The 15118-nt window shown below is 35.9% G+C and overlaps 1 protein-coding gene across 1 annotated transcript; it reads left to right on the forward strand.

Annotated features, from left to right (window-relative positions):
• Window positions 1-8792: 8792 nt before the first annotated feature.
• Window positions 8793-9746, forward strand: LOC102500400 (olfactory receptor 10A5). The gene has a single exon (XM_014582082.1). It carries the CDS (start codon window positions 8793-8795, stop codon window positions 9744-9746), a length of 954 nt encoding a protein of 317 aa, XP_014437568.1.
• The last annotated feature ends 5372 nt before the right edge of the window (window positions 9747-15118 follow it).

Here is a 15118-nt window from a genome sequence, read left to right on the forward strand (position 1 = left end):
ACATAACCCTGCATCCCTAGAGTATGACTTTACTTTTTGGAACTTTATCCTTTTGCCATCTAACATTCCTTAGGGCCCAAAGGACTGAACATTCAAGAAAGGTCAGGTTCTCTTGAGGAGGGCAGTAAGGGGAGCTTGGGCAAACCCAAAAACACCTGAGGGAAAATTCAGGTGCCAAGTTTTCAACTGGCCCTGAGGACAAAAGCAGCATACCTGGGTGGAAATATTCTCCTAAAGTCATCTGAGACCATGGCCAGCCCATACAGTGTGCAAGACCAAGTCTGACAGAGAAGCCTCAGTGAGCTGGGTTCAGCTCCAGCTATTAATGATTAGCCTGGACAGGGAGTAAGACTTCCCTGCTTCCTCTTTAGTTTTTTGGGGATTTTGTTTGTTTGTTTGTTTGTTTTTCTGAAGCAGAGATAGAATTCCTAGATTACTAAAGGATATGCATGAATTATGGGTGTCAGGTATTGCTGATCAAGGCAGATGCCCCTACTGGACACAGGTAAGTCTCCTTACCAAGGACCAAATCAACCAAGGTTTCTTCTATAAGGTCAGTTGCTCAACTGGATAAGGTTTGGGCAGGATTTAATGGGACACCTAATTTTACTCCTATGCCCATATTAAGAAGATCTCTGTCAGTTCCTCTCCTCTCTGGGGTTTTCTTTTCTTATGTCATAGATAAGTGAGATCTAAGGCCATAAGAAAAACAAAAATTGGAATTTTTTTCCAATTCTGTCCTGTAAAGCTTTCTGGGTCAAGAACTTCTCAGTCTCTGTAATTTTGACAGGACACATATTTGCTCCAAGTCTTGATTTTTATCTGATTAACCAAGAGAAGACATGCCTTTGTGAAACATTCCTGAAGCAGAGGATGTTAGTGGCCATTAGCTCTTTAGGATCATTTTATGCCTATAGAAGGCTTAGAAGAGTGAACTCCTATTCCTGGGATAGACAGTCAAATGATTAGCACAGAGATGTTTCTAGAGATGTTCTGGGGAGGTGGAGGGTGGGGGTGGCAAGTGCCTGTGGGCTGACTATGGGCCACTAGCTTCTGTGATGTCTCCTACACTGGAGAAAGGGTACCCACTCTTATTTACCAGTAGTTCTCAGGAGTTCTATGGGAAATCCAGCATCTGTACTTTTTCTTAATCCTCTTCACTAGCATGACACATTGCTTATCCATCATGACATGGAGCTCCTCGTAAAGAATTTTGGTAGAAAGATGTGGGTAAATATCAAATCCAATATAAATTCAGAAATAATTAACTTTCTGAAATTTATATATTTATTCTTATACTAATTCATCCCAAAAAAACATGGAAAATAGCTTAATGTGAACAGGCATTGGGCTTATTCCTGGTTATAATAAGCACTTCCTGGTCTGAAGGAGTGTGCAGACTAAACTCAGATGCCAAAAGATAATTAAAATACAACTGAATAAACTACTTTAAAAACACATAGGAATAACTATCTGGAAATATCAGAAGGGAGACACATTTTAGTTGAAGACAAGAAGGAAGAAATCAGACAGATGGAAAACAGAGCAAATAACCATGGACAATATTATGTGCAAAGATGAAGGCCAAATCTGGACATTTCACTGTTTTATATTACCCAGGAGCTAAGCATGATTTTTATATTTTTAAATAGTAACAATAATAGCTTATGATACCTAAAATTAAAATAAAAGTTTAATGTCTACAAATTAAGTTTCACTGGGGCCAGCAGATGGTATAAGGGATATGTCACTGGACTCCCACATGGCTGACCGTGGATCGAGTGCTGAAGCTAGAGACTTGAAACTCACTCTGGGTACATGTGAGTGCGTGCCCAAAATCTTGAGAGGAGAATGGAAAGTAAAAGGTTGTGGCATGGCCAACCTCCTGTGGGGTGATTTCTCACTTTCTATCTCTCTGTCTCTCTAGCAAGTGCAGGAACCCTATAGCAAAAATCTCTCTCTAAAAAAAAAAATAAAGTTTTGTTGGAATTCAATTATTCTTGTTTGTTTAGGTATTTTATATATACTAAATTGTTTATATATATGTATATCTATCTGCCTATAGATTTCAAAAACCTCATAGAAAAATTAAAGTATGAGTTCTTTTGATGCAAAAATTTTTGAAATCCACACATAGTTTTCATAATATTAATTTCCCATGAACTACTGATGACCCTTTATATATTCGGTAGTAGGCTTATGTATGTATGTTAGTTACAGGTGTGTGTTTAGATAATGAATGATTTTGACAAAATCACATGGTCCACAAAGTCTAAAATATTTTATATCTGGTATATATATCTGAGTCATGATTGACCTACTCACTTATGGAATTGAGATTGTTTCCTATTTTAACACTGCAGTGATACAACACTGAATGTATCTGTGAGTGAAATCATTATCAATGATATAAAAATAAAATACTCTGAATATAAAGAAATATACAAATGAATAATGTTAAAAACTTGAAACAGAATAAACAAAATATTTATCACCACACTTTCAAGATATTAACACTTGAATTACTATAATTGGATTTCCCTAGATATGGGTATAATTATATATTTTTAAATAAATGCTTTTATATTGAAAATATTACTGAGCAATATATACCATCCACTTAACAAATACGTTAAACATATCCCTATGCTATTATCCCCTAATAACCCGTAATATGCCCTAATAACCACCATATAACAGAATTCAAAATGACTGCATAGACTTCCTTGTCAGAGATATAATACAATTTATTTAACCAATTTGATATTTTTATTCTTTTTATTCAGTTATTTGCTACTAAATTATCACAAATAAGGTTTAAAAGAGAATTCTGGTAAATAACATTGTTTCCAAACTTAAAATAAAATTGTAGATAGGATATTTCTAGTGCAAAATGTCTTCAATATATATGAAATCTGTCATTTTGACCAACAATATTTGTTTCCCTTCTTTTTTAATGTACTACAATTTTAATTTGCACTACTTCCTGGTAATTATGAATATTTTTCCATATATTATAGCCATTTTGATTTAAAATGTATGGCTATATCCTTTGCCTATTTCCCCCCACATTTCTATTCTTCTTCTTATTATTATTATTATTCTGTTGGTGGTAAGAACGCTTAACATGAGGTCTATCTTCTTAACAAATATTTAAGAATGCAGTACGGTATTGTACACAATGTTATATGGTAGCTCTCTAGAACTTATTTAACTACCCAGCCCAAATAAAATTTTGTACCCTTTGAACAGCATCTATTGGCTTCCACCCTATCCAGTGCCTGATAACCACCATTCCACAATCTGTAGGTTTGACTATTTCTTTTTATAAAGAGTTATTTAACTTTATTTATTTTAATGTTATTTTATTTATTCATTCATTTATTTTAATTTGATCAGAGAGAGAAAGACACAGAGAGAGAGCGAGGTAAAGTGAGAAAGCAAGCTACCAAGTCCAGGACTTGAACCATGGTCAGCCATGTAGGAGTGTCCAGCACCTTAACCACCATGCCACCTGCTGGTCCCCTAGGTTTGACTATTTCTGATAACGCACATAAGTGGAATCACACACTATTCTGTTTGACTTATTTTCACTTAGCATAATTCCTTTGCATTCATTCATGTCATCACACACAGCAAGTTTCCTTCTTTAACAAAGCTGAATATTTCATGGCATGCATATATCATATTTTCTTTATCCATTCATCTGCCAATAAATATTTAGGTTGTTTCCATATCCTATATTGTGAATAATGCTGTAACAAACATGTGATGCATTTATCTCTTTGAGATCCTAATTTCAATTTATTTGGATATATACCCAAAAGCAAACTGTTGAATCATATGGTATCTTATTTTTAATTGTTTAAGAAGCCACCACACTGTTTCCCATAATAGCTGTAACATTTTGTATTCCCACCTGGCACAAGAACTCCAATTTGTTCACATTCTTGCCTGCATATGTTTTGTTATGACCCTTGTTTGTTTGTTTTATTATAACAGTTATCCTGTCAAGTGAGAGATAACATTTCATCGTGATTATGATTTGCATCTCCATGATTATTAATGATGTTGAGCACCTTTTTATATACATTACAAATATAATATACTAATCTCTGGTCAGATATATGATTTGCAAACGTTTTTCCCCATTCTGTAGATTTTCCCTTCACTCTGTTGCTTTTGCTGTGTAGAAGCTTTTTAAGTTGATGTAGTCCCACTTGCCCAATTTTTCTTATGTTACTTGTGCTTTTAGTGTAATATCAAAGAAGTCATTGTCAGGCCTCAGTGTCATGTAGCTTTTGCCCCATGTTTTTCTAGTCATTTCATAGTTTCAGATCTTATATTAAAGTACTTAATTCACTTTAATTTGATTGTGGCGTGTGTTAGAGGGTCTAACTTTATTCTTTTGCATGTATTTATCCAGTTTTCTTTGTTTTTAAAACAAAATATTTTATTTATTTATTTATTTTTAGCATTTCCAGAGAAAGACACAGAGAGAGAGATAGAGAGCAGGAAAGTAAGAAAGCAAGCCTCCAGGTCTGGGATTCGAATCGTATTCAGCCATGTGGGAGTCCGGCGCCCTTAACCATACCACCTGCCAACACTAGTTATGTAGTCTTCACAACATCATTTGTTGAAGAGACTTTCCTTTCCTCCATAATGTTATTCCTAACAGTCTTATTAAGTATCACTTAACCATATAACAATATACTTAAATTTATTTCTGGACTCTCCATTTCGTTCCACTGGCCTATATGTCTCTTTTTATCCCGCATTTTTAAAGCGTCAATCTTCCTATTTCCTACTCTTCAGAAATCAATTGGAATTTTTGTTATATAGATTTAGATATTTTCTGATTTTTATTTTTCTTCTTAATTTTTATTTGGGTCATCTAATATTCAAAATTATTTGCTTCTTATTTGGGCTAATCCTATTTTCTATAGAAATTTTGCCTTAGCATACTGCTGTGGAAAATCGTCAGTGTCTTAAACTAAGTATAATTCTACTTCCCTCATATTCAACCAGAGTTTAATTTCAACATGTAAGTCATTATCAATATTAAATAGTATTTGTATATGATAAGAGGTAAGGGTTTAATTGGATTTTCTGCATTGTCCCAAGGCTCTTCATTAAATTCTTGTATATACATTACTTATGAACTTTATAATGTTTCAATGACATGTTGGATATAAGTATACTATATTTACATGTGTAAATAAACAGATCATATTATATTTTATACAATAAAATATAAAATAATGTTACAAGCTATTTTAATCTATACTCATGTACACAATTTCTCTACTCTTTTCATTTAAATTCTTAGAAGATACCAAAACTTTTTTTTGGGGGGGGAGAGGATTTTTTGCTATAGGGCGCGTGTGCTCGCCAGACAGAGAGATAGAAAGCAAGAAATCACCCCCCAGAGGGGATGGCCACACCGCAATCCCTTCTTCTCCATTTTCCTCTTTGGATCTTGGGCATGTATGCACACGCGCCAGGCGTGAGTTTAAGCCACCGAGTCCGGGACTCGAACTGCTGTTGACTATGTGGGAGTCCAGCAACATAGTCATTACGCTAACTGCTGGTCCCACCAAAACTTTAATTATATTTGAATCATTTTATCAAGTTAAAATGAAACCATAGGAATTTTTAGTTTGGAATTACATTAAATACTAATTACATAAGAACTTATATTTTTATAGTAATATTTGAGGAACACAATGTAATACTCAATTTGTTTAAAATGATGTTATAACATTTTATTAAGGGATTCTGGTATTCTGAAATAGAATACCTCACATTTCCAGATATGTTTATTCCATGATTTTTGTATTTTATTGATTATATAAAATTTATATTTGGCTGCTTTTCCCTTAAAAATAGGGAGATGTATTTTTTAAAATATTTTTTGACTGGTAAATTCATGGAACTTCTTAATTTTAATAGCTTTTCTTCTACAAATAATAATAATTCTATATTTTCCTTTTAAGTATATATGACTCATGTATTTCTCTCATCATATTGCAGTGGCCAGCATTTCCAAACTAATAGTGGCATTAAAATGGCATCAAAATCTATAGATGGTCTTCAAAATAACTACAACTCCCCTCCAATATATATGCAGAATTTCCTATGGGTACATATGGATTCATGTACATTCTAGAGAAGAAAGCGTTCATAGCTTTTGTCAAATTATTAAAGGATTCCATAGTTCCATAATTGCCTACACCTTGGTTCTCATATTCTTAAGCCTAGAACTGGCCCTTTCATACAAATGTTCATGGTTCTTTAAGAGTTATCCTCTATTCATGAGTTATAAAAGTTTGCTGAGTTGTAATCTTTTAATCAGAGATAAATGCAGAATTCATTAAACATTTTCAAGATCTACTGAGAGCCACTCATTCTTTACTGAATTGTTGATAGAATTAATTATATTTGAGTATTTCTTAAATATGAACCATATTTACATGCCTGTAATAAATCAAACCTGCCCAAACTTACATAGTTTTGAATTAAGAATGATCTCATTTTATTTGGTAATGCCACACTTGTGTTCAAACTAATCTCTGGGTGTGTGTGTGTGTGTGTATGTGTGTGTGTGTGTGCATTATATCTGCAACTTTAGAAAACAAGTAGGGGTAACTGTATTAACATTAACTGGGAAACACTGCATCTTTTTCTCTGTTCTGAAACAGTTTGACTAAAGATAAGTAATGAGATTTATCTGTTCATTGAAGAACTTTATTATCTAATCCATTAAACTATCCTGGCACATGGCCTTTGAATTGTATCTTTTCATAAGTTTACTTCAACCTACCCACATTTTTTATTTTTTTAAATCAAGATCAAACTTACTACTAGAAAACTATCAATTTCATCTTTATTTATTTACATTTAAATTTACATTTATTAATATACTAGCATTCCCTTATAAATATATAATTTCACACTATATCTAAGGTTATTTTCCTTTTTTATTTTTATATAAATTGCAAATTTTTGTTCTTTCTTTTTACTTCTTCATTATATTTTCTAGCAATTTATCTCCATTTAATTTTTCAAGGATAAGCTTTTATATATCAGGAGTCTTCAAAAAGTTCATGAAAAAAATGCATGATATAACAAAACTATGCATGGATTTCAAAATTTTTTGCACCAAAATAAACTCTTATTTTAATTACACTTTTCACATCTCTTATATATTTAGCATATTTATAATTTTTAAATATATTTTTGCTTTTAATTCTACTTACTCCTTCCTGTGTCTATTTTATTAAGCTGATCTGAAAACCAATTTCAGGCCAGCTGGTAGTTTAGTTGTTGGGTAAGGTGCTAGATTCCCACATGGCTAGCTGCAGTTCAAGTCCTGGACTTGGCAGCTTGAAAATCATGCCAGGCACATGTACATGCATGCTCAAAATCCTAGGAAGAGAATACAGGAGATAGGCCAGTAATGAGTGATTTCTCATTTTTCTTCTCTTTGTCTCTCTCTCTCTCTCTGTCTCTCTCTCTCTCTGGTGAGTACATGCACCTTATAGCAAACGCCTACAGAAAAATAAAGACAACTTAATTCATATTCATAGTTTCTTATGTGATGATAATAAAATTATTAATTTTCTGCTCCAAATTTATAAAATCTGAATGTATTGAATTTTGTCATGGATATTGTCAGCAAAAATCTATTCTTCTTTACAGTAGACATTGCATGTGCACATGCAAAATAAAGTGATATACACACAACCTTGATACAGCCTTGTCACAACATAATTTACTTTTCCCAGCTACCTAACTCGTTAGGTTCTTGGGCATGTATGCACATGCCCAGCAGTTTTCAGGCTGACTTAGGGATGAAATCATAGCCAGCCATGTGGCTTCCAGCCCTGCAGTTTAATTTGCCATCAACTGTGCCCCTAGGGTTGGACTAATTCTGGTTGTTCATGAAAGAGAAAGAGAATTGCCTTGGCACACTCCTAAATTGTAATACAGTATCTTTCTCAGATCTCAATTTTTAAAGTCAGTCGATTACCTGGGTACTGAGAATCAATTGTCAATTATTGCATTGCTGGACTGAAGAAGCTCCTAAAGTTGCTTCCCATAATCTGGTTAAGCAATGATAGTTAGTATGTAATTTAAACTAGTCTATTGTTCTGACATAATAGAAGGAAAAAGTACATTAAAATAATCACACCTAGTAGGAATGCATTGCCTCACCATTTTTCCTGCCTTGAATGTTCTCAACACAAAATGCAATACAATATACTTTTTCCTCTGCATACCTTGTCAATGTGTTTTGAAAATGTAAAAAACACCCATACAGAAGGCTTTGTAAAAAGTTAGGCAGCAGATAAAGAGATGAAAAAAAAAATGGATCTTTGAAAAAGGGAGATAATAGAATAGGTATGAATAGAAAATTTCTACTTTTTAAAAAATCTGACTATACGCCATTGCCTCAGGACACTACTTGACGTTATTAAAGAAGTATTAATGTGTAGTAGAATATGAACATGCTTGGAAATTATATTTCCTTTAGGAAATGTAACAAAGTAGAAAATAAATCATATGAAGAATAAAAGTAGGGAAGTTTAAGCAAGTGTTCATTTGAGACTTGTACTCTGGACATTCTTGTGTCTTTCTTCTTAGATAACACTCCTCCTCTTCCAATTGAGATACCGACCTTGCTCCTTTCTTCATTACTAAGAAGGAATCTGATAATCAAATCCAGAATCTAACTCATTTAATTGAGACCCTCTTTCCATGACCACAGCTGGGGATTTATGACATAATTTATGGCTACAGGGAACTGGACAAGAGTAAGCGAGTTTATCCTCATGAGCTTCTCTTCCCTACCTACTGAAATACAGTCACTACTCTTCCTGACATTTCTAATCATCTACTTGGTCACCTTAATGGGAAACAGCCTCATCATTCTGGTCACCCTGGCTGATCCCATGCTGCACAGTCCCATGTACTTCTTCCTCAGGAACTTGTCCTTCTTAGAGATTTGTTTCAACCTAGTCATAGTGCCCAAAATGCTGGGGACCCTGCTTGCCCGGGATATAACCATCTCCTTTCTTGGCTGTGCCACTCAGATGTATTTCTTTTTCTTCTTCGGGGTAGCTGAGTGCTTCCTTCTGGCTACCATGGCATATGACCGCTATGTAGCCATCTGCAGTCCCTTGCATTACCCAGTCATCATGAACCAAAGGACACGTGCCAAACTGGCTGCTGCTTCATGGTTTCCAGGCTTCCCTGTAGCTACTGTGCAGACCACATGGCTCTTTAGCTTTCCATTCTGCAGCACAAACAAGGTGAACCACTTCTTCTGTGACAGTCCCCCTGTGCTGAGGCTGGTCTGTGCCGACACAGCATTGTTTGAGATCTATGCCATCGTCGGAACCATTCTGTTTGTCATGATACCCTGCTTGCTGATCCTATGCTCCTACACGCGCATTGCTGCTGCCATCCTCAAGATTCCATCAGCTAAAGGGAAGAATAAAGCCTTCTCTACTTGTTCCTCCCATCTCCTTGTGGTCTCCCTTTTCTATGTCTCTTCTAGCCTTACCTACTTCCGACCTAAGTCCAACAATTCTCCTGAAAGCAAGAAACTGCTATCGTTGTCCTACACGGTTGTGACTCCCATGTTGAATCCCATCATCTACAGCCTGAGAAATAAGGAGGTGAAGAATGCCCTCAGCCGGACCTTCCACAAAGCCCTAGTCCTCAGAAACTGCACCCCGTAGACATTAAAAAATAAAACTATGTTCTACTGAATGAGAAACAAACAGCTTGTGTTTGGGATACCTCTCTTTCTCTGTTTCCATTTCCATTGGAATGGAACTAAGCTTTTGAAATGGGTAGTGGAAAGTTCAGTGGAGACAAAAGAACACAATGGTTTTTAGGTCAATCATTACCATCTGGAAAACCTGATCGTCCATTGTAGTTTTACTTTGTTCCTTCTCATTGGTATAATTGACACCTTTCACACCTCTGTGGCCAATTCATTCCAAGTATTTGCTTTGCTAATGTGTACTAATGTGATAGGCATTGTGGACAGTATGAAACTGCTTGTAACATGAACTTGGAGAAACAAAATGGGAAAAAACAACAGCAAAAAAGTATCAAAAGTCATCATGGCTTTTTATCATCTTTGGATAAGTCTAACATTATTCAGTAGAAAGAATCCTATAATACCCCTAATACATAATTCTCTCTGTCATTTTATTTCTGTGCCTCTGAGGTAATGTTTTCTTTTCATTTGTTGATACTTAGCATTGGCAGAGGAAAGTTGATCACTACTTCCCATGCATAATCCCTTTTACACCAGGAGCCTTACTTGACTCTTTCCACAGGCTATTCCTTTTAGGTAGAATGAGCAGAATTGCAAATCCTCTATCTCAATTCCATTTTCAGGATTTTTTTTTTTTTTCTCTTTTGCCAGCTGTTGCCTGTGCTCGCCAGAAAGGGACAGAGAGATGGGAGAGAGAGTGAGAACGCAGTCCCCTGTGGGGCACAGTCACACAACAATCCCTTCTCTTCCATTTCTCCATGCTGTTGGGATTTGGGATTTGGCAAGCTCTCAATGTACCCATGTGATTTTTTTTTTTTTTTTTTTTTTTTTTTTTGGGGGGTTCTGGGTACGTGCTCTCGCCAGAAAGACAGAGAGAGAAAGAGAGACAGAAAGTCAGGGGAATGGCCACGCCACAATCCCTTCTCCTCCATTCTCCTCTCGGATCATGGACACACACGCACACACGCCCAGCGTGAGTTCAAGCCACTGGGTCCAGGACTCGAAGCGCAGTTGACTACATGGGAGTCCAGCGACATAGCCATTACACTAACTGCTGGTCCCCCTATGTGATTTTCAAGCCACTGGGACCAAGAATTCAACTGCCCAGTTGACTATGTGGGATCTGATGCCCCTAAATAGCAGGCCATGATGCCAGCCTCATTTTCAGGATTTTAAGCCTTCTTGAAATGATATTAACATTTCACAAATAAAATTATGATCTTGGGCTACTTTCTTGAAGGTTTGCAATGACTTTTAACGTACTCCAGTATAGCTTTTATTTTTCTTTTCATTTGCTGGAGAGCATATGTACTTATCATAAAGATAGATACAGAAGGAAAGTGAGAAAGTATCCCCCATAGAAAAGATATTTTCTTCCATTTCTACTTTCAGGATTTGGGGCACCCACTCACATGCACCCATCATCAGCCTTGTGGGATCATCAACCCCAACGACCACCACCAGCTGACCCTAATATAGCTTTTTTTAAGGGAGGCTATTATATTTTTTTAAAGGTTAATATAAAATTTAAAAAAGAAAATGGCTAAAGGGTACCTGTGGCCAACTGGGAGAGACAGAGACAGACAGAGAGAGATAGAGGGAATAGGCACCCCAATGGGGCATGGTCATACCATAATCACCAAATTCTCATTACCCAGAAACAAATTATGATGACACTTACTGTTTTTATTCTATTTCTCTGATGGTTGCAGTCATACTGCATGTACTTTTTCTATACTTCTATTTGTCACTTACGATCGTAATTACAGTTGCCAAACTAGACACTCACCAAGTTATTCAAAGCAATTTTCTCATCTACAAATTCTCTCAGCTTTTTGTCTGTTTTTTTTATTTTTTAATTTTTTTTTGGGGGGGGAGAGATTTTCACTGTAGGGCGCATGCGCTCGCCAGAGAGAGACATAGAGACAGAAAGGGAGAAATCACCCCCCAGGGGGGATGGTCACGCCGCAATCCCTTCTCCTCCCTTCTCCTCTCGGGATCTTGGGCACGCACGCACACGCGCCCGGCATGAGTTTTAAGCCACCGGGTCCGGGACGTGAACCGCGGTCGACTACGTGGGAGTCCAGCGACATAGCCATTACGCTAACTGCTGGTTCCCTGTTTTTTAACAAATGCAGGATTATTAACAATTAAGTTGAATGATAAATATGAAGCTCTTCATCTTAATCATGAGTTATTTTTGTATTATTGTAATTATTTTTAAAAATACTTAAATATGTAATATTCTAATGTGAAATATGGCAACATGAATAAGGGTCATGATTCATATGCTCTCCCATTTTATTTTTATTATTCCTTTTGATATGTACATGTGTGTCTGTGTGTGTGTGTGTGTGTGTGTGTGTGTGTGCATGTGTGAGCATGTAGGTCTATATGTGGTTGGTTCGGGGGTTTTTGTTTTTGTTTACTTAGACAGGGTCTTACTGTTGGCAATCCTCCTATCTTAGCCTCCAGTGAAACTGGGACTACAGACATGTACTACCATGCCCAGTTCTTTCTTAGTTTGGGCTGAGAATCAACCTGTGCCTCCCCTGTGGCCTCAGTCTGCCAAATATATACCACCATGGCTGGCCCAATATAAGCTCTCATATATTCTATATTTCTTTTCTTTTCATTCATTCTGAAGAGTAATGTACTGAACATTTTTGTACTTTTAAATTTTTATTGTATTGAGTTATTATATAGGTTGTTACATTGAGCTAAAAGTTCAGAAATAAAATTAGTGGGTAAAATCCATGATATTATCTGAGATGATTTATCTTGCTTATACCTATGAACCAAGCATTGTGCTTATCAGTATTTTCAGGAATAAAAGACACAACTTTTAGGGGTAAAGATGTCAATTTATCAAGTAGACTTAACTAACCTAAATGCATATTCACTTAATAAGAGAGCTTCAAAATATAGAAGAAAAAAATGATACAACTGAAGTGAAAAATAGATGATGTGTCTTGGATAAGATTTTTCTGGGTTGATTCTATTAGGGGTCCTTTGTATTTCTTGGGTCTGGATATTTGAATGCCTCTCTAGATTTGGAAAGTTTTCTTCCAGAGTTTCACAGAATAGATTATCAATGCCCTTTTTAGTTTCTTCACCTTCTGGGATACCAACTATCTGGATGTTAGGGTGCTTAATGGAATCTAGCATTTCTCTTATTTCTCTATCTCTCTCTCTCTCTCTTTTTTTTTTTTTTTGGTTATTTTCTCAGTTTTTTTTCTTTGTTTATTTTTTCTAGGTTAGAGGTTTTGTCTTCAACATCTGAGATTCAGTCTCCTGCGTGAACTAGTCTGCTTTTAATACTTTTGAGGGAGGTTTTGATTTTCTGTATTACAGCCTTCATCTCTAACAGCTCCATTTGATTCTTTTTTATGGTGTGTATTTCTTTTTTCAGATCGTGCAAGAATTTCCTCACCTCCTAGAACTTGTTGTCTCTTTTCTTCTGCATCTTCAGGAGTTCATTGTCTCTCAGCTCTTGCATCTCATTTAGTTTTGTCACAATGAATATTCTGAATTCTCTATCAGACATTTCCAGAAGTTCCACTCTACTGTCTGTGGATGATGAAGGATTGTTTTTTTTTTTCCCTTAGGGGAGAGATATTTTCTTGTTTTCTCATATATCTTGTGTCTCTGTGGTGGTTTCTGGTCATCTGATGGATTATATGTGTCTCCCTAACTTCTGGGAGTTAATTCTGAGCATTCAGATATGTGCGGGAGGAAGTGGTCAGCAATCCCTTTGCAATTCTTTTTCCCTTATGTTCACCAAGCAACCTGCACTTTTTACTTTGGAACTAGATATTACAAAGGCCTCACAGTTTCTAGGGAATAGGTATACCTATGCTGAGTTCCTGGGTTTCAACAGAGAGTTCAGAGGCATGTTCTCTCTGCAGCTCCATCCTTTTCACTGCTTCTCACTCTGCAGTCTCTCTTCTTTGCATTTTAGTAATTTGGTAGTAAATTCACTTTTGGCTAATTGCTTAGAGAAGGTTTCTGCAACTGTAAGATCATATATTTCCCTTTATTGCAGTGTAATTCTGTGGGGAAAAAAATCTCTCCTCTACTGTGTTTTGCAACGTGGTATCCACAAAAAGAGATTTTGAGTTCAGATTTATAAAAAGAAGTTTCTTCCTTCAGGCAGGAGGTTCAGTAAGCATTATGGATTTCAATGACCCTAAAGTATTTAGATGCTTGGCTACTGGGCACTTAGGCCTGTCTAAATACTCAGTGTGTGGAGGTTGAAGAGCAGAATGGGAAAGCAAGGTTGAAAATATGAAAGCAAAAGGAAAAGGAAAATAAAAAAGACTAGACAAAAACAATCAAAAAAGAAGAAAAATATTTTAAGGCAAAAAAATTAAAACAGTGTGGCACACTAGCATGCCGCATGAACATACTAGAACACACCTCAGATTTAAAATGGCTTTTGAAATTAGCAAGAGAAAGAAAATGCCTGAGGAGAAAAGAAATGTTTTTAAAAATAAAAAAAATTGAAAAATTGATAAAGAGAGACAGAGAGAGGATAGAGGTCACCCTTCCTGTCTGAGTGTTTTGAAGGTCTAGAATATAGGGTTTAGAGCAAAGCTTCAGTCACCTTTGTCCCTAAACACACCAGGACACACCTCAGATTTAAAATGGCTTCTGTCTGAGTGTTTCAGGGGTCTACTCTCTCTATCTCTCTATCTCTCTGATGATCACCATACCCTACACAAACGTTAAAATAACAATAATGGCAACAAATAATATAATAAATAATTAATTGAAAATAAGTAAGTAAAAAAAAATTTTAAATGCCCTGTCATATGGAAGAAGTTACTTAGAATCTCTTGAGCCTTAGTATCCTCTTCAGTAAAATGAAGATAATTATAACATCAACTTCACAAGTTGGATGAGAGGATTAAGTGAGTAGTATATGTAAGTCACCAATGAACAATCCTGGATATGCTGTAATTTATATGAAAATGTTAATCATTATGATGATGTCAATGGCGGTGTTGGTAGTATTGATGGTGATAAGAATTAAAAAATAATAATAATAATTGACCCAGCCAGTGGTATGGTAGTTAAGGCAGCTATATCCTACATGACCAACTGTAAGTTTGAGTTCTAGGCTGGCTGGCTTGAGACACACAGGGCGAGTGTGTGTGCATGCCCAGAATTCTGAAAAGACAAAAGGAGGAGAAGGGATTGCAGCATGACCATCTCCATATGAACTACTTATTCTCTCTCTTTATCTCTATCTGTTCTCTCTCTCCCTCAGGCTAGCCCACACCATCTCTAGCAAATTATTAAATTTTAAAAAGGAAGAAGAAA

This window comes from Tupaia chinensis, unplaced genomic scaffold (genome assembly GCF_000334495.1).
Source record: "Tupaia chinensis unplaced genomic scaffold, TupChi_1.0 Scaffold142134_1, whole genome shotgun sequence".
Lineage (NCBI taxonomy): Eukaryota > Metazoa > Chordata > Mammalia > Scandentia > Tupaiidae > Tupaia > Tupaia belangeri.

What these genes read in the sequence shown, in the direction of transcription:
- LOC102500400 (XM_014582082.1), top strand. Translation starts at nt 8,793, where the DNA reads ATGGCTACAGGGAACTGGACAAGAGTAAGCGAGTTTATCCTCATGAGC.